We start from the raw sequence: 27,230 nt of genomic DNA, 5'->3' as shown, positions 1-27,230 counted from the left end.
GACGCCACGTCCCAGTGGCCCCCAGGATTACAGGCCCGTGGCATTGACCTCCCACATCATGAAGACCCTGGAAAGGCTCATCCTGGACCAGCTGCGACCCATAGTAAGACCACACCTGGATCCCCTTCAGTTCGCTTATCAGCCTCGTCTCGGAACTGAGGACGCCATCATCTACCTGCTCAATCGTGTCTACACCCATCTGGACCAGCCGGCGAGCACTGTGAGGGTCATGTTTTTTGACTTTTCCAGTGCTTTCAACACCATCAGGCCGACCCTCCTGGGTGATAAGTTAGCAGCGATACAGTTGGATGCTTCTCTGGTGTCCTGGATTGTTGATTACCTGACAGGAAGACCACAATATGTACGTCTCCCACAGTGTGTGTCTGACAAGGTGATCAGCAACACAGGGGCACCACAGGGGACTGTCCTCTCCCCCTTCCTCTTCACCCTCTACACCACAGACTTCAGCCACTGCACAGAGACATGCCATCTTCAGAAGTTTTCTGATGACTCTGCGGTGGTTGGATGCATCAGCAGGGATGATGAGACAGAGTACCGGGCTGTGGTCGACTCCTTTGTCACGTGGTGTGAGCAGAATCATCTGCAGCTCAACGTGGCAAAGACCAAGGAACTGATCGTGGACTTCAGGAAGACCAGGAAACACTTGACCCCTGTTTCAATTCAGGGGGTCAGTGTTGACATTGTGGAGGACTATAAATACCTTGGAGTACACATTGACAATAAACTGGACTGGGCTAAAAACACCACAGCACTTTACAGGAAGGGCCAGAGTCGTCTCTATTTTTTGAGGCGACTGAGGTCCTTCAACATCTGCCAGAAAATGCTGAGGATTTCCTATGAGTCTGTTGTGGCCAGTGCGATCCTCTATGCTGTTGCATGCTGGGGGAGCAGGCTGAGGGTCGCAGATGCCAACAGACTTAATAAACTAATCCGTAAGGCCAGCAATGTTGTGGGGATGGAGTTGGACTCCCTCAAGGTGGTGTCGGAGAGGCGGATGCTGTCCAAGATAAAGACAATGTTGGATAACACCTCCCACCCACTCCATGACATGCTGGTCAGTCACAGGAGCACGTTCAGTGAGAGACTGAGATTACCGAAAAGCACCACTGAACGACACAGGAAATCATTCCTGCCTGTGGCCATCTCCCTGTACAACGCATCCACTTAACACACTGTTTGCTGCTACAACTACACATGTTTCTTTTCCAACTATTTATCTATGAGTGACTTATGTATGTATGTATGTATATATATGTATATATTGTACTATTCTTAGTTAGTGTATTGTCTGTCTTGTCTTAATGTTGGTTTAAAATGGAGCACTGTAACAAAAAATAATTTCCCCCAGGGATCAATAAAGTATTCTGATTCTGATTAATTAATAACTGACTTAAGTACAACAAAGTATTGGCACACAAATGAGTTTGAGAGTTTGGGGATTTCCATGCAGGTAGAAATCCCCATTTTTTTGACACCATTTTCCAGATGTGCATCTACGGAGCCCCGCAGGGGACATGGGAGAAAAAAAAATTAGTTAAAAAAAAAAATTAAGACGGACTTTTGCGAGATCTCGCAAAACAAACTCGGGATGTCGCAAAAGTATTGCGAGATCTCGCAAAAGTTTTAGCCGCATTCTTCGGAGGCCGCCAGCTCGAAGCCGACCGGGAGGTCGAGGCACGATGTGCCGGGAAAGCGGTGTTCCTCCCGGCTGTAGTAGGTCTCGACCTCCCGTTAGCTTCGAGCTAGTGGGTGTCAGATCTCCAAAAACGTCGGAGCACTTTTGCAAATATGTGATGTCTTGTAAACCGAGCAGGTATCTGACGTTTACACAACTACATTCACGCCTCAAAATATCTTAAAAGTGTATTTTGTGACCCAGAAAGAGTAATATTACAACTAAGTAGCTGCCGCCATTGTTGGAATTCAACTTTCGCGAGAAAGTTTTGCGAGATCCCGAGTTTTTTTTTTCTTTCTCCTATGTCCCCTGCGGGGCTCCGTAGCATCTCACTTTTCTGAATCTGAAAATGCTACATCAAAAAAAAAAAGAAAAAAAAAAAGAGTGGCTACATATACACAGGCATACATACGTATCACACGCAGCTGTAGTGTAAGTAATTGGGAGCTAGCATCTGCTGTGTGCAATTAGAATGAATACGAAGTTCACAGTGATGATAATGATAGCGGGGCAGCTCGATGGCTTAGAAAGTAAAACCATCCACATGTTGTTTTGTCCAATGTCACTCAGGTCACTGCCTCTTTCCGTCTGCCCGTCTATCCTTATTCAGCCTAATCAAATCAAATCAAATCACTTTTTATTGTCACATCACATGTGCAGGCACACTGGCACAGCACATGCGAGTGAAATTCTTGTGTGCGAGCCCCACAAGCAACAGAGATGTGCAAACACAACAACACAAATGAGCAAAATACAAGAATGGCCAACCTGAAACTAATAAATATATGTACAATATATAATAGTGTATGCATTTCTGGATGTGTATACTAAATATTTTCCTACGTGTGTGTGTGTGTGTGTGTATACACATTTTTACAAATTAAATAGTAAAAAAATAAAATAAAATAATAATAATAATAATAAAATATATAAAATATACAGAGTTGAATATGTGCAAAACAAGTGGCATTTATATACAGTGTGGAGTGCATAATGTTGAAGTTCCAGTAGTGAAGCTGAGGTGTCTATGACGTGTTCAGCAGTCTGATGGCCTGATGGAAAAAGCTGTCTCTCAGTCTGCTGGTACGGGACCGGATGCTGCAGAACCTCCTTCCTGATGGAAGCAGTCTGAACAGTTTATGGCTGGGGTGACTGGAGTCCTTGATGATCCTCCCCGCTTTCCTCAGGCACCGCTTCCTGTAGATGTCTTGGAGGGAGGGAAGCTCACCTCCAATTATCCGTTCAGAGCACCGCACTACTCGCTGGAGAGCTTTGCAGTTGTAGGCGGTGCTGTTGCCATACCAGGTGGTGATGCATCCAGTGAGGATGCTCTCAATGGCACAGTGATAGAAGGTCCTGAGGATGCGGGGGCTCATGCCGAATCTTTTCAGTCTCCTGAGAAAGAAGAGGCGCTGCTGGGCCTTCTTCACTGTTTTGTTTGTGTGTACTGACCACGTAAGATCCTCAGCCAGGTGTACGCCAAGGAACCGGAAGCTGCTCACTCTCTCCACAGCAGCGCCGTTGATGGTGATGGGGGTGTGTACTTCTCTGCACCTCCGGAAGTCCACTATCAACTCCTTTGTCTTTGCGACGTTGAGGGTGAGATGGTTGTCTTGACACCAGTGGGTCAGGGCGCTGACCTCCTCCCTGTAAGCCGTCTCATCACCGTTGGTGATAAGACCCACCACTGTAGTGTCGTCCGCAAACTTCACAATGATGTTGGAGCTGTTAGTGGCCGTGCAGTCGTAGGTGTAGAGTGAGTACAGGAGAGGGCTCAGTACACACCCCTGTGGAGCACCAGTGTTCAGTGTGATGGGGGATGAGGTGATGCTGCCCAGTCTGACCACCTGGCGTCTGTCAGACAGGAAGCTAAGGATCCAGCTGCAGAGGGAGCTGCTCAGTCCTAGATCCTGCAGTTTCCTGTCCAGCTTCGAGGGAACGATGGTATTGAATGCTGAGCTGTAATCTACAAACAGCATCCTCACATACGTGTCTCTCTTCTCCAGGTGTGACAGGGCAGTGTGTAGTGTCAGGGCTATGGCATCATCAGTGGACCTGTTGTGGCGGTATGCAAACTGTAGAGGGTCCAGTGAGTCAGGTAGTGCAGAGCAGATGAAGTCCCTGACCAGCTTCTCGAAGCATTTGCTTACGATGGGGGTCAGGGCTACAGGTCGCCAGTCGTTCAATGAGGAGATGGTGGAGGATTTGGGTACAGGGACGATGGTGGCCATTTTGAAGCAGGCTGGGACTACAGACAGAGAGAGGGAAAGGTTGAAGATGTGCGTGAACACTCCAGCCAGCTGAGCCGCGCATGACCTGAGGACGTGGCCGGGAATCCCGTCCGGACCAGTAGCTTTGCGTGCGTTCACCTTCCTGAAGCACTTCCGCACATCCTCCTCAGACACAGTGTGCGCACTGACGTCATCCGCGGTGCGCACACTGTCCGGTCTCATGGTGTTCGCTGTGTCGAATCTAGCGTAGAATACGTTTAGATCCTCACACAGAGAGGCCGTGGTCTGCGGTGTGCTGGTTTTCCCTCTAAAGTCTGTGATCGTGTTTAGTCCCTGCCACATACTCCGAGGGTTGTCAAACTGTTGTTCCACCCTGTCCCTGTACTCACGTTTGGCTGCTTTGATCGTCTTCCGGAGTTGGTAATGTGCGTGTTTGTAGTCCGATGTGTTCGCGGAGGCAAAGGCGGTGTTCCGTGCCGCCAGTGCCGCGCGAACATCTCCGTTAATCCAGGGTTTTTGATTTGGGAAGGATTTGACTGTTCTGGATGGGACGACATCTTCCACGCATTTCCTGATAAATCCACAGACTGAGTCTGTGTATTCATCAATGTCTCTGGCGGCCACGTGAAACATTTCCCAGTCCGCGTGATCAAAACAGTCCCGCAGCGCAGACTCCGATTGGTCCGTCCAACAGTGCACCGCCCTCCGCCTATCAACTACCTCCATGTTAATACTATAAAAGCAGGACTACTACGGGATTTTTTCGTGTAACAGGAGTGAGTCATAATGAGTGAAACGGTTTCTGATTGGCTTTATCAAATCCTGCTGAACATCCCATATGAAATTCAGTACTGTCCACTAATATTAGCACAGGATGGTTATGGAGTACACCAGATTGAATAGGTTACAGGGCGTTAAAAAATATGGCTGCCATTCATAGTATGCACTCACCCACGCACACAGTCTACACACACATCCTAGAGTGAGTGGGATGTAAGGATGCCCAGGTGTTGGCATAGCTAATGAAGCATGGCGCCACCTGGTATTCAGAATAATGACCTGTGACACACACCCATCTCTATCAAACATCTGTCTGGAACAAGGGCACAGAGAGGGGCAGGAGACCGGAGAGTCAGGAGAAGGAGGGGAAAAGAGAGGTGGAGGTAAAGAAGACAAATGAGGGAAGATGAAACAGATGAGACTGAAATGTGTCCCTTACCTTCAGCATACTGCAGCAGAAGAAAAACTGTGTCTTCTGAGACAACAAACTTTCTCAGCTGCACCATGTGGGGCACAGAGCGAGGCATGATGTTCGTCTTCGTCCGCCCACAGTCACTGCTTTTCCTCAAACCCTGCAATAAAAAAAAAGAAAAAAAAGATGAGAGGTGAGTCATTAAAGGGAACATATGCACTGATTCAAATAACAAGCATTTAAGTAGAAGATAAGAAAAGAGTGTGCATGAATAGGAGGAAAAAAAATGTGGCAAAGGAGAAACTTCCCATTAACCAAGTGCTAGTTATGCCCTGTGGCAACCCAAAGTCACCGGATTCATCAAGCTACATACAGCACAAGAGCCACACAAATCTATCAGCGCTACATGTAAAGTTCACATCGGGTGTGAGAGTGTGTATGCATGCATGCACGTGTGCGCACGCGTGTGTGTAGTCATTTATGCCTGCGCGGTGCGTTGGCATCTGGCACACGTCTCACACCTGAGAGCAGAGGAGCTGACAGGGACAGGCCCATTAGAATCAATTACACCAGTCACACACAGGGGCTTCTGGCACACTTCACACTTACAGTCAGGACGAGGAGGATGCAGGGCAAAAAACCCACACCACAACATAACGCGCGCGCACACACACACACTAGACTTACTTTCAGGATGAAAGTCTCTTGTGTTCTCTTGTCCATGACCAGAAGAACCTGCAATAGAAGAGTACCATTAATTGCAGGACACGAAGAGACATATGCAGACTAAGATGATGTAGTGGTTATGTCCTCCAAAGCAGTTTTTTTTTTTTTTAAATGACCGGGTCAGGACACACATAAGGTTTACTAAGAGATTAATGCAGGCCCCTAAATTACACTAAATTGACACTACTATGTCAGATCCTGTTGTGCCAACCAAACAGTCTCAGTGATATTATACAGAAAAACAAGAATCAACAGAGCTTTAAAGGATATAAAAGACCTAAATATTCTTGGAAATATTCTAGCAAATCTGGCCATTCCTTGGTCCTTAAAAAAACATTCAGAACAAAGTGAGAGTCACTTATAACTCTGTTTATATACAAGACTGAGCATCAATTTTAGAGAACATGTGCTGTCTAAAACATGTCACCACAGAGCTATGCAATTTGTCATGACAGAGGCAGTAATTACTAGCAGTGTCATCACTAAACTGTCAGATGTCAACAGAAAGGGAAAGCAAATCCTTTTTTTCCCCATTTAATTTCCCTGTTCTTTTTCACTTCCCCCCTTTTTCCTTCCTGAGATCTTCATTTTCTCCCTTCTTCCTCATTTCTCCTTTCCTCTCTGACATCTCCATCGCTCGTTTACTCCCTCCCTGTCTCAGGGGAGAGCTTGAGCATATGTGTGCGACCCAGTGTGTGTGTGTGTGTGTGTGTGTGTGTGTGTGTGTGTGTGTGTGTGTGTGTGTGTGTGTGTGTGTGTGTGGTGCATGTGTATGTTTTGAGAGTGCGTTCTCTCCATGTGACCCTGACTGGGACCAAACAGGTGCAGGCTAAATGGATATGAATGGAGCAGTGAGTAAACAGAGTGGCGGTGCTAGCCAGGGTGCTAATATAATTAAGAAACAAACATCAGGGAAGGGGGGAGATAGATAGGAGGGGTGGGTGAGGCGGTGCTGGTGGGGGCAGCAGGGTGAGGACCTCTCTCCATCTGTCCCCGCTGTCCCCATTTAAAGTAAAAGGAGGAAGGAGGAGGGGGTGGAAATAGATAAGAGGAAAGAAAACACCACTGCTGGATAACTTCATCTTTGATTGAGGTTTTTTTTTTTTTGTTTTAACGCCTCAAAGACTTCTGACATATTGTGTATTTTGAGTGCACCTCAGTGGAGTTATACATGTTGGTATTGTGTCAACGTTTTCCTTAGGGTTTGTTGTTGTGTGTGCGTGTGTCTGAGTGAGTGTGTAGGATGAGCATCATTGATTCAGTGTTGTGTGTCGCTCTCTGAGCTGCTTGCCAAGTCATTTCATGGCTGAGTGGAGAAGTTGCTTCGCCGGCAGCTGGTTGAGAGGACCAGCAACCCAAACTGACCTTGTGGTAGTCATAACTGATGCTAAACATACACACACTCAGCCCTTACCATACATCCAGTAAATCTACTGTGTTTTATTACCCCTGATAAAAGAGATGGTCAAAGAAGTAAAGGACACACAAGGAAGAGAAATCTGGAGTTGGATAACATCCATACTCTGGGTCGAAGTCATCATTAAATTAACGAATGTCTGCTAGCCCTGAGTGTAATTATTTTGTGAGAATTCTGCTATCAAATTACATGAATGTGTATTTTAATGAAATGTGTTTTCATTAAAAAATTACTTGGTAGAAAAAAGGCAAACTGGTGATTGGGTGAATGAAACAACACTTAAATGAAGTCATACAGTCAGCTTGGAGGATGCAACACTTGTAAATTGAAAGCATACCTTATCTATGACCCCTAACACCCTGTAAGCTCTCAGCTCCTCAGATGGACTCTGCTGCCCTCCTCTGTTCAAAGAAGAGCAGCACTGTACCCCAAAGGCCTTGAAAAGAAAAACCTTTCAGTGTTTCATACATATGCAATTAAATCATTCATTCAAAAAGATAAACTTATTTCCTTTAATCATTTAATCAATTCATTCACAAACTTATGATGTTTTCACTGCAGTGCGTGTGAGGAACCTGGTAGATGCATGCATATAAAGAACATTTGTGTAATACAATACAGAAAGCCTATGAACCAGCATTTCACTCCCACTCACCACTGTTTGTGTTGACCCTTGACCCATGTTGCTTCTCAGATACTGACTAGATATTTGCTCTGCACGCATCAGATATTCGGCAGTCTTCTTTTTCACGGCCTCTCGCCGTGTAGCACTTGGCTCACCTAAAGAAAAAAATGTAATTAATATTTTTTTAACAAAGTAGATCGAATAGAGTGGAGTCTAAAGTTAAAAGCATGGAATTTAAATGGCTTACAAAGTAAAAATGACGCATTTATGCTTAATAGATCCTTTTTAAGGTACATTTGTAGTGAAATTTTAACAAATTGGACGGTTTCTGGACAATGCTTTTTCTGCATTTCAATAACTGCCAGTCTACAACATCAAAGCAAGAGTTCTAGGTAAGTTCCTGAGCCCAAGTGTCACTCAACTACTATGAGACCATATAGAAATTTATTGAGCTCTTGGTCAAACTAACCTTGCACGCCTTGCAGCAGCAAGTCAACTCCACTGCGATAGTATGAAAAAGCTGCCTGGTAGTCCTGTTCCTTCTCCTTTTGGACAGCAAAACAAATGAGCTCACTGGCTTTGTCCAAGTAGTCTGAATTAACGTCCTTAAGGTTGCCGCCAGTGGATTTTTTCAGACTGCTGGGGAAGAGCGGTGCTCGACCTGGCCAGCTAACCTCTGGGTTAGGGGCTGAGGAGGCAGGGACCGGGGCAGGTGATGGAGTGCGATGTACATGCAGGGAGGGCAAGCGAGGGCTGCAGCTGCTGCTAATGTTGGTGGCTCCCCCTTGTGGCTGGTTTGGGGAGGTGTGACCTGAGGCCATGCCATCATCCAACTCAGCCAAAGAGTCTGTGTCCACCGCAAGGGAGGTCAAGTCGCTGTCACTGGATGGGCCTAGGAATAACAGGAATCCCGCAGTCATAACGGACAGCTACAAACATAAACCTTTAACAAAACTACATCATCATCTTCCTCTCTTTAGGGGTAGCCACAGTAGATCACCTGTCTCTCCATCTCACCCCATCCCTAGTATCCTCCTCTGTATGTCCTTCTTCACTACATCCACGAACCTTCTTTGTGGTCTTCCTGTTTTCCTCCTGCCTGGCAGCCCTATATTGATTGTCCAAAATGTCCACTATTCCTTCTCTGCACATGTTCAAACCATCTCAGCTCTTCCTCTCACGTACTCATTTCTAATCCTGTCTCTTCTGGTCGCTACCATCTTATAAATCTTTAGTTTCACTCTTCTGTCACAAATCACCCATGCTCACCCTCTCCATCCTGTCTTGACTCTTTTTTACACTCACCATTTATTAGATCCATATATATCCCAAAATATTTAAAGTGTGCAAGTTTATTGTACATACCTCCATACTCTGATGTGAGAGTCAAATCTTCTGCCCCACTGATATCTCTCTGAACTGAAAAACATATCCAGACATCGCAAAGCAAATTTGAATTAGCACCTACTAATCAGCACCTAAGCTGAAAGGAAGACTAATAACAGGAAAGACATTCTGTGTGCAACCCTACCATCAGAGCTACAGTCTGATAGAGTGTCAGCCAGGAACTCAGAAAAGGGTTCCGCTGGTCCAATGAGCTCTGAGCCGTCATGGACCTCACCACCCTGGACAATAAAAAATAATTCAGTCAAAAGTTTTTTGCGATTATTCTTGTGTTTCTGTCAATGTGTACTAGAATACCTTGAAGAAATCTTGGATATGCTGGCTATTGTAAAGAGCAGGGATATTAGCTGAGAACTGCAGGAGATCCTCAGAGCACTGTCTTCTTTCCTCAATCACCGAGTCATCAAAACGACCTACGACAGGCACACACAGATGCAAAAAAACATACATAAGTGATGCTTCCATTACGCAAGTGATTATACTGTATTTATTATAACTAGTGCCTGCTTACAGTATAATAACACCAAGCTATCTGAAGTGGGCAAATCCATCTCTACAAAGCAGGGCTGCAACGATGCGTCGATATAATTGATGACTTCAACTATGAAAATTTGTCACCGTGGAATTTTATTCTCGACGCATCATGTTCTAAAACCATGCACTAAAGACGTTACATATAAAACGCATGGAAAAATCTGGAAATCAGTTTTTGACACAACACCGGCACCCTGGAGCTGTGACGTCGACTCTGAATGGGTCAGTTTTAAGCAGTCAAGTTAGTGCATTGCGTTAATACCTTGTTTGTGTTCATGTGTGTACAGTAATGTTTATATTAGCTTACCTGTCGGAAACTTTTCATGGATGATGCTTGCTAAGCGAACACTGTTTCAGTTTTGTTGGCTAGTAAGTGAAATGCGATAGAAAACCATTAAACAGCAGTAGCTACACTGTCTCCTAGTTTCTTTCTCACATCAATATCAGGATTAAACAGTGTAATTGGTATTGATCACTACACCATCTGAGAAACTATGAAATAAAACCAAATTTGTGATTTGGTTTTATTTCCAATTCTGTTTTGTTCAGCTTTCCTAGTATTAAGCAAAGGCGTATAGATGAGTTTGTCCTGAGAAGAGGCTCTTGCACCTCTCAAATGACTGAAGTCATGACAGAGAGGATCCTCAGCATGATTATCAGCAGCTGGGGACATCATCTCAAAGATAACAGTCCAGAGCATTTTCACTGCAATCGTGCATTCATGAATTAAATCATCTGTGAACTTTGCAAATTTTTTTCATTTTGGACTGGAAAAAAAATCTTTATGATTTAATTTTAAGCTTTATTTAAACTTATGGACAGAAGCCATTTTTAGTTTCCTATTTGCACATAACTTTTTTTTTGCCAAAATACTACTAACACTTTAATTTGTATTACCTAATTTTTTATTTATTTAATTTTTATTCTCACAGAGTTCCTCTTGAGTAATGTTTAAACACATTTGATTATTTTCAAAATCCTTTGTTTCCTGTGTCATTATTTTAATTTGCTTTGGGACGAGACAACAGGGTAACAGCGGGAATAAGAGTTATTGAAATAATTGTTGACCGATTAACTAATCAAAAAAAAAATTGGCAGATTAGTCGACTAACAAAATAATCTTTAGTTGCACGCCTACTACAGAGTCTAACATTCACATTTTTCTTTGTTCAAAATCTCAACAACTCAAAGATGAGGTACTGTAGAATCGAAAGAAATCTCACAGAAGGACAAAACTGTAGAGGAGTAATTCTGTCAATCAAGACAAGCTTTCGCTCTGGATAATTTTAGGGCAAATGTGTGACACAGGGGAATAGAGAAAGTCATCTTCTTACCAAAGACCTTGGCCTTAGCAAAGGGAGGAAACAGCTCTGATTGGCCACATGCATTCTTGTGCAGCTGCCAGAGATTCTGATGGAGTTTCCGGAAATCACTGTATCTCTTCCACACTGTTATCTACAGAAAGACAGACACAGAAGACACAGATAAATCAATCATTTGGGGTTTAAAGATCTATCTATCTTTAATTGAATGGATTATGATTATTATCGTTGACTGAACAAAAAGCAGCTGATTTTCTACTTGTTTGTAAATGCAAGCTCATTGTCACCGATAATGCTATCTTGTTAAACTCAAAAATAGCTAACATAACAACCAGAGTACTCCACAGCCTTTAACTCCAGAGACTTTTCCCTCATGTGACTGCTACTAGGCCAAAACATAAATCAATGTAGTCCACATTTTGCTGTCATCTTGTGTTTCGAAACTTTAAATACAAGCCACAACAACCAGAATGAAGCAGTTACTTAGTGGAATAAAGAAAAGCATAATGGCCACATATTGAGATGCTACTGTGGTGTGCGGAAATTTTAGGCTGCTGGATGGTGTGGGGAAAAACTAGGCCAATCACATCCTCCAAACAGGAAGATTACTCAGTAATGGAGGTATGTGTGTTTCTGGCAAAACATCTCTCTGTCTCTTAGAAACACATACAGTAATTGACATCATGCCTGTTGCATTAGCACTGGTTGTGGGCTTAACTGCATTCCTCAGTGTGTTTGAAATGTAAGACAGCATGCATGCACAACACAGACAAGTATGGTTGGTTTAAATACTCTGTAAAACCGTGTAAAATGAGCAGAATAATTAATGAGTAACTTCGGTGGATTTCTGTCCATACCAAGGCATATATAGATAGTAAGCATTTAGATTAAAATAAATAGTGCAAAAGTTAGATATGAACAAGTTTCCAGGTGTAGGCCTAATTATCTGTAAACTACATTTCACAATGTTTCTGGTTAAAAGACCTAAGCTTCGGTTTCAGGATATAATGTGTAAAGAAGCCATAAAGCCAGATTCTGAAATTCATGAATTAAAACGAGTAAAACGAAATATCTGAAACTGAAATATCTCCTTGCCATTATTTTTGGATGAGAAATACAGTAGCCCTTGTCTTGGTATTTCTCAGTTGTCAAAGGTAAAGAAGCATTGACCACTCAAAAAATGGATTGAAAAAAAGCTGCATGTCTTACCTCCTGGACATCCTCTGGATTCTTCCTGGAGATTATCTGTGTAAAAGAGGGAGAAGAGAAAATCCATGTGAGTGATCCCGATCTCTTGCTAGAGCAACTTCCTTGCAGGGCTGTCACAAGTATGAGCAGGGACAAGGCTCTGAGTGTCACAATGACGGCATTATGTACAGTGACGGAAGTCTCGAGTGTTAGAACGAGACATCACCCAGAGTCATAACAAGGACAGCAGCCAGACAAAGACACTCAGCCTGCCCCAGTCCAGTTTTTACAATGCGAATGTAGCAATGTGATCGCATAAGTGCTGATTAATAATCAGATAAACTCAATCATCAGTAGGCACGCTGCTCTACGTATCTCACCCTATTCCTAGCATCCTCCTGTCACACTAACCCTCTGCATGTCCTCCTTCACTACATCCATTAATTTTTTCCTGTAGTTTTCCTATTTTATTCCTGCCTGGCAGTTCTAAGTTAAGCACCCTTTGCCCAATATATCCACTATCCTTCCTCTGCATAAGTACAAACCATTTCAGCCTTGCCTCTAAACAACCCAAGCTAGTCAGTCCCTGTGATATAATCATTTCTAATCTTGTCGATCCTGGTCACTACCAATGAAAATGTTAACATCTTCAGCTCTGCCTTCTCTCTTTTTGTCAGTTCCACTGTCTCCAAACCTAAACCTAATCTCCAACTTTCTAAACCTTCCCTCTGACATTTACTGCTATCCTCCTGCCAGAAATCTCCACTGGCACTCTCCACCCACTCCACCCAGCCTGCACTCAGATGCTTTAGATGGTTGACCCCAGGTATTTAAACTCATCCACCTTTTACTTCACTGTTACACTTGCCTCCTCCTCATTCGTACACACGTATTGTGTTTCGGTTCTGCTCAACATGCGGATCATAAAGTACTTCGGCTTTAACACAGAAGTGTTAAATAGTTTTGTTAGCTGAAAATGTAGCGAAACAAAAGAACGAGTTGCCACCTCCTGAATATCTGTGTATCACAACACTATACATAACATTAACTTAGTTGTTTAGCATCAAACCATTAACACCCGGGTTAACTCTGGGTCACATTCAATTCGCTTCAAATCGACAGTGTAAGTTAGCAAATAGAAAGCATGTATTTTGAAACAAGAGAGGGTATGAATGCGCCCATTAGCTACACATATGTTCTCAAAAGCTGTCGCCACTTTTAATTCACCGCCACACGGTTAACCTGACGTTTTTATTTGGGTCTCTTTATAATCATAACAGCTTGGCTAACACTGCTAGCTATTGACACCTAGCATTAGCCTAGCCTTCCCAGTGCTCATCGTCTATTTACTTACCCTTGCAGTGACTTTGTACACAGTGTAGCCTTTCTGGTGCTTCTTGGGATCTGTAACAGTATAAAACCGAGCAAGTTCTCCTCTGTCCCGCTGCGATATCATTCTGATATTGACAACATTGCCGAAGCTACCAGCCGGCTAGCCGTACACATTCATTCTCTGACTGCACAGTCAGTAACATGCAGACAAATAAATCAGAGCGCCCCCTTTAGGAAAGCAACTGAACTGTAATCTTTGTCTACGGGAATGGCAGTTCAATTTGCTACCGGTGAATTTCTTTATTCCGTGAGTGATCAGATTTTTTTTAAACACAGAAATTAACAATTAGACATTAAATCAATAGAATATATGTCACCAAACAGAAAGTCATTTTTTGTGCAACATGGGAAGCATATTATGTCATGTACACTTGATCTGTAATTAACTGTTAATCTTAACAACCAACATTTGGATTTAATAATACAGAAAGTTCTGATCTACTCAATTAGCAAATAGTAATGCAATAAAGGAAAAAAAAAACTGCATTCATACTGAAAATCATGCAAACTTTTATTATTGCCATTTCAGAAACAATAAATGTTTTTATTGCTGCTGTGGTAGAGACAGTATCCCAGCTTACAAACTGAAGTTGTGCTTCAGTATTAATGGCTTAATATGTGTAATGTAAATATCCCTGTCCCTGTGCTTAGTATGAAAATCAATCAGGTGCTAAAGAAAATGACTGTGATTAAAATTTAACAAGAAAGATAAATGATATCATAAAAAGAGAAACCAAAAGCTTGGAAAATCTGATGTAATGTCGATACAGTAAAGATTTGAACAACTCTGTCTTCCTTTATAGGGATTGGAACTGGCTCTATTGCCAATGCCTGGGCTACATTAATATAATCCAGAGTAGCACAAGTATGATTCCTGCAAGATTCACAATCCAGGATGTGCTGAATCTGTTTGAAGTGTTTCTAATCTGGCAAGCAGCAGGTGTCTTCATCAGATCCCTTACAGTGCCATTTGGGAAAAGGTTTGCATTGTGCTGCAAATAAAAAAAAAGATAATCACAATAACACTTTTTTTCTGCAGTTAAAAAACAATGAAATATCTTGCTTTTTTTGTCAGTGACTTCCACTTAAATGCCACATACTGTAGAGAAAGACAAATAAAAGCTCCAACTTTGTGATTATGCTGTGTTTATCATATTTTGATCATAAACCATAAGAACCATTTATAAAATCTTAAATACGCATGCATAGATGTGTGTGACAGTATAGAAGCCTGGCTTACTGGCCAGTCAAATATTATTATAAAAATTTACACTCCAAAGATGCTTAGCATAAATGCAAAATGGCAACAATACAGAACAGATGTAGAGGAGGAAACAATGTTAGATAAAAATAAATACATGTAAAAAACAAAAACAATAGGTCAAATGTTAATGATGGGATCACGTTCACATTCATATTATTTCCTGTACTTTAATAACCCAGCCACTATATGTCTGAAGTTGTAAAGAAACAAGCTTATTGATATAAACATTTTATATAACCTATAAATAATAAAATATAACGTGTTGTCGGTGCCAGTATCTATCTTTTAATCTTCAAAAACATTTGATTAAATCCCACAGGAAAAAAAGAACAGTATCAAATAACTAAGACTGATACTTACATTACTGTTTATGATTGCTTGATATTGCGGTGCCTTCTTTAACATCATTTCATACTCAGTGATCTTATCCATGGGTATTCTGTCAAAAATCAGTATATAGCTAGTTTACTCAAATGCATATGTATGGGGAAAAAAATCAAAAGGGTGGCTGAAGCATTGCATCAGAGCTTACTTCTCTGCGTCTATCAGCACTCCTTTGGTATCTGGAATGCTAACGCATGAGGTGATGTTGATCACAGGGTAGTAGAACAGGAAAGCAAGGCACATCTCATTGGTAGTTGCTAACCCCATCTGAAAGGAGCATGCATTAGAGATTCAATGCAGTCTAACTTGCTTTCATGGTGTAAAATGATTGCGAGATCTTCTTCTTCCAGCTGCTCCCTTTAGGAGTCATCACAGTGGATCATTCTCCTCTGTCACACCAACCCTCTGCATCTCTTCTGAGGTCTTTCTCTTGTTCTCCTTCCTGGCAGCTCCATCTTCAGCATCCTTTGTCTGATAAATCAACTGTCCCTCCTTTGCACATGTCCAAACCATCTCAGCCTTGTCTCCAAACTGTTCAACCTGAGCTGCCTCTCTGATGTACTCATTTCTAATCTTGTCCAGTGTGGTTCCTGATGAAAATAATAGAATCTTCAGCTCCAGCTCTTTTCTTTTTGTCAGAGCCACGATCTCCAAACCATACATGACAACAGGCCTCATTATGATGTATGGTTTGAAGATTGTGCTTTTCAAGGTTTACCATCCTGTAAACTTTCCCTTTCACTGTTGCTTCAATCACAAATCATTCCTGACACTCATCTCCACCCCACTTGCCCTCTATTCCTGGTTAACCCCAGGTGTTTAAGCTAGTTCATTTTCACTACCTCTACTCCCTGCAGTTTCACACGTTACAAATGTCTCCCTCTCATTTACAGATATTTTTTCTTTTTATTCATCTTCGCTCCAGAGCACACCTCCAGGTCTCCGCTTGACTCCCTATCCTCACTACAGATCACATATCTTTTGATATTATTATAATGAATAGGAAGGAACACTGTGTTCATATCTGTATGCTTCTTGATACAAGGATTTTGCTGCTATGGGAAGCAGTACATATTTAACAGTCATAATCACAGCTGAACATTGTGCATTACATGTCATTTCTAAGATATGGATGCAAAAACTAGTAAACCACTTGTTTGTTTAACCCTTGTGTGGTGTTCGTATTTTTGTTACACAGCCAGTGTTCATGGGTCTGGTGGACCCGCTAGAGTTTTGGCTTTCCAAATTAACACTATCAAACAATTTTATGTTAAATTACTCAACAGATGTTTACTTCATCCCAATTACAAGACATATGAACAGCAAACATGGTTAATTTTTTCCCTTTACCTTTGTTAGATCACATTTATGAATTAATGTGCTTCTCGTTTTTCTTTTATATAAAATGTTATAAATAAATCAGTTATAATCAAGTGGAGTGAGTGGAAAGACACAACACATTTACACGTGAAAAAATAATTAATTGTTTAATTTTTCTTTTGAAAAAAACTGAACACGGGTCTCACAGACCCGAACACCATACAAGGGTTAAGATTACTTGTGCTACATTTTTTTCTGGTTTCACTCAGGCAGTCTTGATTTCATTCAAGCCATATGATGACACAAGGTCATACACTACTAACCCACCTTAGTGACTGAAGCACGATTGGTAGTATTGTAGGTGCACTCCACTACAATTTCATCCCCCTGTAGTGGAAGGAAAAAACCATAGACAGCTAATTGTTTTCCATTTTTCTCTATTGTGTTCATAAATGTGCATGGAAGTAATGAACCCTTACCTGCTTGATTGTCTTTATGCTTCCCAAACTGACAGCCTGTTGTAGATCAAAGTTGTAGTTTTCATCTATGCCCAAAAAATCTATCTGTCGTTCATTTCTGCAGTGGGATGCACCGGGAAAATCAACTCTAAATTCATGCAGACGACACTGATTGCTGTTGAGCTGCATAGAGTCTGCCTTTTTTTGTTTTTTACCTGAAGTGGCCAGCTCTGACTTTCGTCCCAGCCAAGTGAGTGTGCAAGAACACAGCAAACACTTGAAGATCAGGCACAGGGTTCAAAAACTATGGGAAGGAGAAAAAAAACTTTTACAGACTTTTTAAATACATCTTGGAATCCATATTGCAGAGGTGCATACCTTTGAAAAGTAAGCAGTGTTGCATATGCCGTAGGTGTGGAACTGGTTAGCTTTTGGAGGGATATCGTACTTCACGCTTCCTGGTAAGACACCTGTAGTCATAATGCCCACATCATGCTGCCGTAGCTTTGCAGTATAGTGTAATCTTAATCCTGAGCTGTCTTTAATGCCTGTAGAGAGAAAAAGAACAGTCAAATACTACTACTACTACTACTAATAATAATAATGATATTAAAGTTAAGTAAATAAATTCAAGATCATAGGAAGCATATTAAATTTTTGACAAACATAGTTGGATACTGGGTGTCAAAGTGCCTCAACACTTTAACTAGATCGCCAACCTAACTGGGTGTTTTGGTGGTGGCAATGGAAAGCACAGCATAACACATCTGTGCCGCAGTATTTAAACATGGCTCCCCAGGTGCCCCCCACTCTAGCTGGGAGCCGGTTTTCTCCCAGCGTTGGTATGTAAGATTAAGATTAATGCTACCCGTTTTAGTCTGAGGCATCTATCCATCCATTTGCTTCTGCTTATCCTTTTCAGGGTCACGGGGGGTTCTGGAGCCTATCCCAGCTGTCATGGGGTGAGAGGCGGGCTACACCCTGGACAGGTCGCCAGTCTGTCACAGGGCCAACACACAGGGACAGACAACCATTCACGTTCACACCTATGGGCATTATTATAGATTTTTCAATTAACCTATCCCCACAAACTGCATGTCTTTGGACTGTGGGAGGAAGCCAGAGTACCCATGCAAACACTCCACAGAAAGACCCTGGCCTGATGGTGGAATTGAACTCAGGCCCTTCTTGCTGTGAGGCAACAGTGCTAACCACCGTGCCACATAGTCCAAGACACTTTCAGAATAATTTCTAAATCTCAAAATTATTCCTTTCTGGTTAAATTAAGGTTAAAACCAAAAATGGTGTTTGAAGGGGTTTGTGGCAAAAATTAAGGCTTCTATCAGGCCAGAAATGTTTCATCATAGTGAAAGATGAACATTTTGAACAACTCTGGATTAATTTTCAGTGACACTTTAAAATAATCCAGATCAATGCGGCAACCTCACTGCAGAGGTCAAGGGGTCATATTTCTCTTTTAACTTGTCCTTAGTTTTAATGAACTCACTATTTACCTTCTTTCCTCTCTGGGTTATTGTAATGGATTTCCAGCCTATAGAATGCATCGCTCTTCTCTCCTCCAATGGGAATTCCCACATTTTCCGGAAGCTCGTACACCTGAAGATTTAGAGATGAATTGTAGGAGAACTGATGTAACACTGGCACAGAAACAACACACACAAGAAAAAAATGATGTGATGTAAATTTAATTAAAAAAAAAAAAACAGTCCCACAAACTCAAGTTAATCCAATATTTTCTCTCATTTTAGTCAGTTCAGATGAACTTTAACTATTTTGGATATTAAGTACCCGCTACATATAAAAATATAAATAAACTTTACATTTTGTCTGACTTGTTTTTGAGTTTTCAAAGTTGATGTTTGACTTTTGTTTATTTAAAAAAACGATTATAAAAGTGAACAATAAATATTGAGTTTTGCTAAACTGAAACAGTGACTCTGTTGTACTCGTTCCTCGTAAGTTATGTCAGCTTATTCACACGGGAGTCATAAACGAAAACTAAGTTCTTGTTACTAAATATTTATGAATTCAATTATTAAACAATTTTACTTTTATTTTAGACAAAAGGTACATGTCAAATGCAATCAAAATATTGGAGTTCTGATAAGGTCCAACTGTTAAGTTAATAAACTTCTGCTAACTTCTTTAGGTTTACAGTGTACAGTCTCTCTCACCCCGCCTCCCACTCCCCAAGAAGCCACTATTCCAAAGCAGCTGTCTCCTATGTCTCCAATGTAGCATGGCTTGTCATAAGGCTCTGTCACTTTGGGGGGACAATGGTACAGCAGCATATGATGAATGAGGTCAAGGTGCTCGATCACGGGCTCGATCTGAGGTAAATTAGGAGAACGAGGTTGAAATAAACATAAAAATCACAATGACAGCATATAAATTCATAAAGTCTACTTGGTTGTGACACTTTTTTTATTAGTTTATTTATGCTTACACATACATCAATGTGGGTGTGCTTTTATATGCATTTTAATTACCCAATCAGACACAAATGAAAGAACAGTGACGACAGAAACATAAAGAAATAATGCTTACCTGGTAAATATGATGTTTTGTATTTAACTTTGGGAACTGCATAACTTTGCAGTGATAGTAGGTAGTGTTGGAAGGGACTATGATCTGTAAACAACAAATATAAAGGTAAATAAACAACAAACAATACGATATTTCTGATCTGACTGTTATTGTCAGTAATTCTTACGTTGTCCACCGTAGCACTAAGATAGCTGGAGTTGGTTGGGATGGACTTTGGCATATAGTTCAGTAGATTTACTTCTTTGGTGCCTCGTCTGGACACGTGGTAAGAGATCTCATCTGTTTTCCCATAGGCAAAGATGAGTTTGATTGGCTGAGCCTGAGAGAGAGAGATGGTAATTTAGGTCAGGCAATATGATCCCTTACACATAGAAGCAATACAGTAATATATACATTCTTGTGGAAGGTGATATTGTGAGACGTTTCTGATTATTAATATCTTTTTATACCTTGTAAAATAACTTAACATGTTACATAAAGTGGTTTAATGCGCTGACTGTGTAGATTTCTGTGCTACTGCAAAGGTGTACTATAGTCTTTGAGTCTTGTTACTAGGAACTGTGTAGCATTTCATGTGTTCAAAATGAAATATTCTTCTGGAAACCCAGGGCAATGTGTGGAGGAAAAAAAGCCCGGGGAGCCTAACAAAAGAACTGGAATTGCAGATTGTAGACTGTGAAACTTGAGCATTAGCCAGAGAATTACATCTATGGCAACAAAGAAGGAAAACAGAGAAAAGGGTACAACAAAGAGACTTAACTTGTGTTTCAGGCCTAGACAAAAGTCTAATTGTGGTGTCATATGAGACCTATAGATGTGGTATGAAGAGAGAAACGTTGCACCTCTTCTCAGCATGATTCACTTGTTTGTTTTTATGTTTTTATGGGAACTATTTTGTAAAACAAAACCAAAAAACCAAAAAACCTTCATTAGACAAAATAAAAATAATAATTGTGATGGCTGTGTCACACTAATCCCACACATGCAGACTGTGATAAGGGGAAAGAAAAAAAAGAAAGAAAAGAAACAAGCAACAAAATAGTTACAGTGATCTGGAAGTCTTTATCATCACACGTTTTAATAGGCCTCTTAAAGGTCATGACGGTTTGCCCCTCATTTTCCCGCATAGAGAGGAGAGTGTAGCTCTGCTGTGCATCCTCTAGAGGCATGGAGTTGCCCGTGGCGTATCGATCCTAATGGAAAAAAACAACAGCAGAAAGCCAGACATTAGTCTCTGGCACTGTTAGGTGTGTCCTTTTGAAAGATCACTTACAAAAGTTGTGTGGTGTGAAAAAGGGTTTGCCCACGTCTTGATTTCTTTTTTTTTTTTGTATGTTTGTCACACTTAATTGTTTCAGATCATCAGACAAAGTTAAATATTAGAAAAAGATAACACAAGTAAACACAAATGCAGTTTCTAAATTAAGCTGTTTATTAGTAAGGGGAAAATCAAAACCTGCATGGTGATTCCTCTCTATAAACCTAACAACTGGTTGGGCCACCCTTAGCAGCAACAACTGCAATTTTGGCCCACTCATCTTTGCAGTATTGTTGTAATTCAGCCACACTGGAGGGGTTTCAAGTATGAAATGCCTTATTAAGGTCATGCCACAGCATCTCAATCGGATTCAGGTCAGGACTTTGACTAGACCATTCTAAAGTCTTCATTTTGTTTTTCCTAAGCCATTCAGAGGTGGACTTGCTGGTGTGTTTTGGATCACTGTCCTGCTGCAAAACTCAAGTGTGCTTCAGCTTGAGGTCACGAGCAGATGACTGTAATTCACGGTTCCATTTACCACAGCAAGTCTTCCGGGCCCTTACGTAACAACACAACCCCAGACCATCACACTACTACCACAGAATTTACTGTTGGTATGACGTTCCTTTTCTGAAACGCTGTGTTACTTTTACACCAGATGTAACAGAATACACACTTTCCAAAAAGTTTAATTTTGACTCATCAGGCCACAGAATATTTTCCCAAAGATCTTGGGGATCATCAAGATGTTTTCCGGCAAAACTGAGACGAGCCTTTCTGTTCCTTTTGCTCAGCAGTGGTTTTCATCTTGGAATTCTGCCATGAAGGCCACTTTTGCCCAGCCCCATTTTTAGTGGAGTCACTAACCTTAACACTGACCTTAACAGAGGCAAGTGAGGTCTGCAGGTCTTTAGATGTTGTTTTGGTTTCTTCTGTGACCTCCTGGAAGGGTCATCAGTGCACTTTTGGAGTAATTTTAGTAGGCTGGCCACTCTGGGGAAGCTTCACTACTGTTCCAAGTTTTCTCCTTTCGTGGCTAATGGCTCTCACCATAGTTCACTGGAGCCCCAGAGCCTTAGAAATTCCTTTATATCCCTTTCCAGACTGATAGATGTCAGTGACTTTGTTTCTCAGCTTTTTCTTTGGATCATGAAATGTTTTGTTGAGATCTCCTAGCCCGCTTCAGTTTGTCAGACAGGTTCCATTTAAGTGATTTCTTGATTCAGCAGGTCTGGCAGTAATCATCCCTGGGTGTGGCAGTGACACTGAACTCAGCTTTGTATAACATGTGGTTAATCACAGTTAATTTGTGATTTAACAAGGTGTGGGCCATCACTTTTTCACACAGGGCCATGTAATAATAAGAAAACAGGAAGGTGGCAAGCACTTTTTCACACCGCTGTATCTATTTTTTCTATTTCTGTCCTTGACAAATACCGAACAGGACACAGTAACACTAAAAACTAAAACTATGCAAATCTAAAAACTAAACAAAAATTAATAATTTTCAATAGAATCCAAACTAAAACAACTGATATGAAACTGAAAAGAAAACCAAAACACAAAATTAAATTAAACAAGATGAATGAGGATGAAAGCTTCCAGCTGTTTATACTAAATAAGTAAAAATACAACAGCTGCTCATTTATAATTATTTCATAACTAACCGAGAAGTAGCTTCCACTGGATCCAACTCCTCCTATGACGATGTCTGATCCTTTCATGTCTCCGTTCGGGCTCAAACCAAAACCCACCCAGCCTGTGGTGTTGACCGCCAGCTGGAATGTAATGTCACCTGCTGGATTGTCAAAGCCCCACTTCAGGCACACCAGTTGCTCCTGGTCCAGGTACTCCATAAAGGGCATTGTGACATCCATCGCCCATGACCCTGTTGCGCAGATCAGTAGCAGGGAGAAAAAGGGAAGCGGAGAGCACATGATGCCTCTGCAAAGCTGCAAAGCTGAAATTCTTCAAACTGAGCTGAATACTAGCGGGGCTGCCAAACTCCCTCCCACCATCCAAAGACACACCTGCGTTTCGAGATCAGCTCAAGTGATAGTGGGGGGGGGGGGGGGGGGGGGGGTAAAGTGCTCAGGCATTTACTGTTTGCCCTTGCTGAACAATAAAAACTGGGCTCCCTGTCACATTCTCATCCTTGTAAAACCTCACAAGAGTTTCAAACTCAACTTCTTTAAAGCCTTAGTATTAAATCCGTAATTGAATCTTTTATGTACTAGCAGTCTCCAGCCACAGTGCTTTTCATACAGCACTAAAATGTCCACAGGTAGGCTGAAGATTTCACCTACACTTTGTTTTGTTTTGTTTTGTTTTTTAACTGCCAGGCTCAGGTGATTGACATATGAATGGGTGCTAAGGAGAAGTGAAATGTATAATACTTTCTTCTCACCTACTGTCACGTTCTCATATGTCAAAGGCTTGAGTCGAGTCAAAAGAATTTCATGGCGCAGGAATGTGAATTGTGTAGTTAGTCTCTGCGTGCTGCATTCAGATCCTAAGATACAAAAGTTTTAGGTTTATTTCCTTGTTCATGTGTTATTTTTTACAGTGTGCAATCTTTAACCGTCTCATATTCTTTAGCGAACATTTCAGAGAGATTCTTCTTCTATGCAGTGGCTGAACAAATATCTAATATTTTAAGGAAAAGCACTTCACTTCAAGTAGAGTTACAACTTACATAACAACTGACTTGAGTGCTCTTACACATGACACTTCTTTGGTCATTTTACTGTGCAACTCATCCTGTTCACAGGTTCAGTTGCACAGTCTAGGTTTGTTTTGGTTTTTTTTGGTTTTTTACCAACATATGCAATGTTTTCTTATCTTGAACACATAAGGAGAGAGGAAGATTTCTTTAGTCATCGTCATCATTGTCAGTGATAAACTGGTTGACAGCAATGATCATTGCAAACAAATATTCATAGAAGTTTTTGCATGCTAGAATTTATTGTTTGTTGGACTTTCTGTACCTCCCCCCACGCATTTACATTACATACAAGGTGTTCGGGTCCACTGGACCCAGGTCTAATAAAAGTGTTGAAAGTGTAGGTCCTGTGTTCCCACACTCTGTCTTCCTCCTCTCTGGTGCTGCTGATAGTGTTTTCTTCCCCTTCTGCTCCCGCACAAAGTTGCAACATTGTTGAAAGTTCAACTATCAACACCGTCTGCTCTTACATTCCCACACATTTTACCCTCTTTCTTGAGGGATCCAAATTTTATTTTCTCATACCCTGTCCCACCTGCAAATTAGGGGCATAATACTATAAATAAGACTTTGCCAGTGTGGTTCCTTATCACAACTGATCAAGATGGCAAAAGATTATCTGCTGCGAGGGCCATCCAATTGATTTTGGAAGAGAGAGGGGCTTCGGATGATGATGTTGACAAAGAGGTTTCAGAATATTTCACATTTCTGAAAATTCAGTCTGACAGTGACTTTGAAGAAGAGGATGAGGTTGAGCACCATTTAGTAACAAAATGAAGACGAGTGCCCCATCAGCAGCCAGCTCCAGGACCAGAACAAGCCCACCAGACAGCAAGTGAAGAAATATGGATGTCAATAACTGGTGAAATTGAATGGTCTTCTTGTGTGTGAATGTGTGTGTGAATGGGTGGATGACTGGATATGTAAAGCGCTTTGGGGTCCTTAGGGACTAGTAAAGCGCTATATAAATACAGGCCATTTACCATTTACCATTCTTGCCCAAGAAATGAGCCACCCTGCAGAGCTGCTACTGTGATAAGCCAGGGCCAACACGGCTGACAGTTACTCATGTGCAGGACATCAAGTCTTCATTTGAGCTTTTCATCCCAGATTCCATCCAGAAAATTATTCTGGATTGCAGTAATCTAGAAGGAAGGTGTGTTTTTGGAGAGAGGTGGAAGGAGATGGACCAAATTCATCTAAGAACCCCAAAGGCCTACTTTGGGGTTCTTATCCTTGCAGGAGTTTTCAGGTCCAAAGGGGAATCCACAGAATCCCTGTGGGATGCAGAAACCGGCAAGAACCTTTCCATGCATCAATGTCTTCCACCAAATTTCCAGGATTATCCGTTTTGATAACCGAGACGACAGACCAGCTCGACGGCAGAGAGACAAGCTAGCTGCCATCAGGACAGTGTGGGATAAGTGTGTGCACCGCCTCCCCCTGTTTTACAACCCTGGGCCTAATGTCACCATTGATGAGCTGCTGATCCCATTTAGTTGTGAAACATATTGCTTCACGTGTAAATGTGCTGTGTCTTTCCACTCACTCCACTTGATTATAACTGATTTATTTTTTTATAACATTTTATAAAAAAAAACACAAAAAAAACGAGAAGCACATTAATTCATAAATGTGATCTAACAAAGGTAAAGGGAAAAAAATAACCATGTTTGCTGTTCATATGTCTTGTAATTGGGATGAAGTAAACATCTGTTGAGTAATTTAACATAAAATTGTTTGATAGTGTTAATTTGGAAAGCCAAAACTCTAGCGGGTCCACCAGACCCATGAACACTGGCTGAGTAACAAAAATATGAACACCACACAAGTGTTAAAGAATAAAGGTTCAAGTGTATTAGAACTGTACAAGCTCTGTTTTTGTCTTTTGTCCTGTATTTCTATGTATGCTTGCACTTGTTTCACTGCAATTTCTGAGAAAAATATATAAAAAAAAGACTTTTACACAGTGCTGTAAGTCCATCCATCCATCCATCTTCATCTGCTTTATCCGAGGCCGGGTCGCGGGAGCAGCAGCCTAAGCAAAGAGGCCCAGACCTCCCTCTCCCCAGCCACCTCCTCCAGCTTATCCAGGGGCACACCAAGGCGTTCCCAGGCCAGCCGAGAGATATAATCTCTCCAGCGTGCCCTGGGTCTGCCCCGGGGCCTCCTCCCGGTGGGACATGCCTGGAACACCTCACCCAGGAGGCGCCCAAACCACCTCAGCTGGCTCCTTTCGATGTGGAGCAGCAGCGGCTCTACTCTGAGCCCCTCCCGGATGGCCGAACTTCTCACCCTATCTCTAAGGGAGAGGCCAGCCACCCTTCGGATGAAGCTCATTTCTGCCGCTTGTAACGGCAATCTCGTTCTTTCGGTCACTACCCACAATTCGTGGCCATAGGTGAGGGTAGGGACGTAGATCGACCGGTAAATTGAGAGCTTCACTTTTACACTCAGCTCCCTCTTCACCATGACGGACCGGTGCAGCGTCTGCATTACTGCAGCTGCAGCCCCAATCCGTCTGTCGATCTCCGGCTCCCTTCTCCCATCACTTGCAAACAAGAGAGATACTTGAACTCCTCCACTTGGGGCAGGAACTCATCCCCGACCCGGGGTGGGCACTCCACCCTTTTCCGGCTGAGAACCATGGTAAGTCTTTACCAATAATGATAACCCAGGAAATCAGGAGACAAAATAAAAGATAATTGTAACTGACAGGTATCAAAAATTGAATTGAATTGAACTGAAAGCCTTTATTGTCATTATGCACAGTATAATGAGATTTAAAACAGCTCCATAAAAGTGTACAAGTGCTTAGCATATTATAAAAAACTATACAATAATATAACTATACACATAATATAAATACGCAGCACCGAGACAGAGTATGGTGAAGAAGCTATCTCTGAGTCTGTTTGTTCTGGCCCATATGGATCTGAAGCGCCTGCCAGAGGGCAGCAGGTTAAAAAGATGGTAGCCGACGTGGGTGATATCCTTAAAGATGTTTCTGCCCCTGCTGAAACAACTGCAGTTATAGATGGTAGACAAGGAGAGCAGAGGCCAGCTGACGATTTTTTGTGCTGTGTTTACCAACCTCTGCAGTCTCTTCCTGTCTGCCTCCATGGAGCTAGCGTGCCACACGGCATCCATCTCGACGATGGATATGTAGAAGGTCACCAGCAGTGGGGTGTTTAGTTGCTCCTTCCTGAGCACCCTTAGGAAGTGTAGCCACTGCTGGGCCTTCTTGACTAGCACCGTGGTGTTGACTGACCAGGAGAGAACTGCAGAGATGTGGATGCCAAGGAATTTGAAGGATTGCACTCGCTCACCGTTGATGGGCAGGGGGGCAGGGGCAGCTTTGTTCCGCCTGAAGTCCAGGATGAGTTGCTTGGTCTTGGTGATGTTAAGTGCCAGGTTGTTTAATGCACACCATTCTCCCAGTTTCAGGATCTCATCTCTGTAGGCCACCTCATTTTCCCCTGTGATCAGCCCCAACACCGTTGTGTCATCAGCAAATTTAATAATGATG

At 42.0% G+C, this 27,230-nt stretch overlaps 2 protein-coding genes across 3 annotated transcripts in view; both read right to left on the bottom strand.

The window, feature by feature from the left end:
• rps6kc1 (ribosomal protein S6 kinase polypeptide 1) overlaps nt 1-13,857 on the bottom strand; it is a 30,645-nt gene extending 16,788 nt beyond the window's left edge. The window contains exons 1-11 of one of the 2 annotated variants that reach the window (XM_080881744.1): nt 13,690-13,857; nt 12,357-12,392; nt 11,160-11,280; nt 9,589-9,704; nt 9,419-9,512; nt 9,253-9,306; nt 8,357-8,779; nt 7,918-8,042; nt 7,600-7,698; nt 5,807-5,854; nt 5,147-5,279 (exon numbers count right to left, since the gene is read on the bottom strand). In XM_080881744.1, the coding sequence (XP_080737870.1) occupies nt 5,147-5,279; nt 5,807-5,854; nt 7,600-7,698; nt 7,918-8,042; nt 8,357-8,779; nt 9,253-9,306; nt 9,419-9,512; nt 9,589-9,704; nt 11,160-11,280; nt 12,357-12,392; nt 13,690-13,791 (1,351 nt within the window). In that variant the 5' untranslated portion in view covers nt 13,792-13,857. The remainder of the gene's footprint in view (nt 1-5,146; nt 5,280-5,806; nt 5,855-7,599; nt 7,699-7,917; nt 8,043-8,356; nt 8,780-9,252; nt 9,307-9,418; nt 9,513-9,588; nt 9,705-11,159; nt 11,281-12,356; nt 12,393-13,689) is intronic. The other variant, XM_080881745.1, reaches the window with a different exon arrangement.
• Nucleotides 13,858-13,995: 138 nt separating this feature from the next.
• Nucleotides 13,996-22,945, bottom strand: moxd1l (monooxygenase, DBH-like 1, like). Its single transcript, XM_080882728.1, has 13 exons — nt 22,647-22,945; nt 20,768-20,914; nt 19,888-20,040; nt 19,722-19,805; nt 19,349-19,504; nt 18,668-18,770; nt 17,532-17,701; nt 17,369-17,457; nt 17,175-17,271; nt 17,023-17,082; nt 15,524-15,642; nt 15,352-15,430; nt 13,996-14,719 (listed from the first exon to the last, which is right to left on the bottom strand). The coding sequence occupies exons 1-13, from the start codon at nt 22,914-22,916 to the stop codon at nt 14,564-14,566; spliced, it is 1,683 nt and encodes a 560-aa protein (XP_080738854.1). The 5' UTR covers nt 22,917-22,945; the 3' UTR covers nt 13,996-14,563.
• Between the last annotated feature and the right edge of the window lie 4,285 nt (nt 22,946-27,230).

This window comes from Rhamphochromis sp. 'chilingali', assembly GCF_963969265.1.
Source record: "Rhamphochromis sp. 'chilingali' genome assembly, chromosome: 5".
Classification (NCBI taxonomy): domain Eukaryota; kingdom Metazoa; phylum Chordata; class Actinopteri; order Cichliformes; family Cichlidae; genus Rhamphochromis; species Rhamphochromis sp. 'chilingali'.
The sequence above is the reverse complement of the archived record's forward strand: the minus strand, read 5'-3'. Positions and strand labels throughout refer to the sequence as shown.

What these genes read in the sequence shown, in the direction of transcription:
- moxd1l (XM_080882728.1), bottom strand. Translation starts at nt 22,916, where the DNA reads ATGTGCTCTCCGCTTCCCTTTTTCTCCCTGCTACTGATCTGCGCAACA. An exon ending in ACACTGCTTACTTTTCAAAG is followed by an intron (nt 17,458 to 17,531) that starts GTATGCACCTCT and finishes TCCTTCCCATAG; the next exon opens with TTTTTGAACCCTGTGCCTGA. An exon ending in ATCGTGCTTCAGTCACTAAG is followed by an intron (nt 15,643 to 17,022) that starts GTGGGTTAGTAG and finishes TGCTCCTTTCAG; the next exon opens with ATGGGGTTAGCAACTACCAA.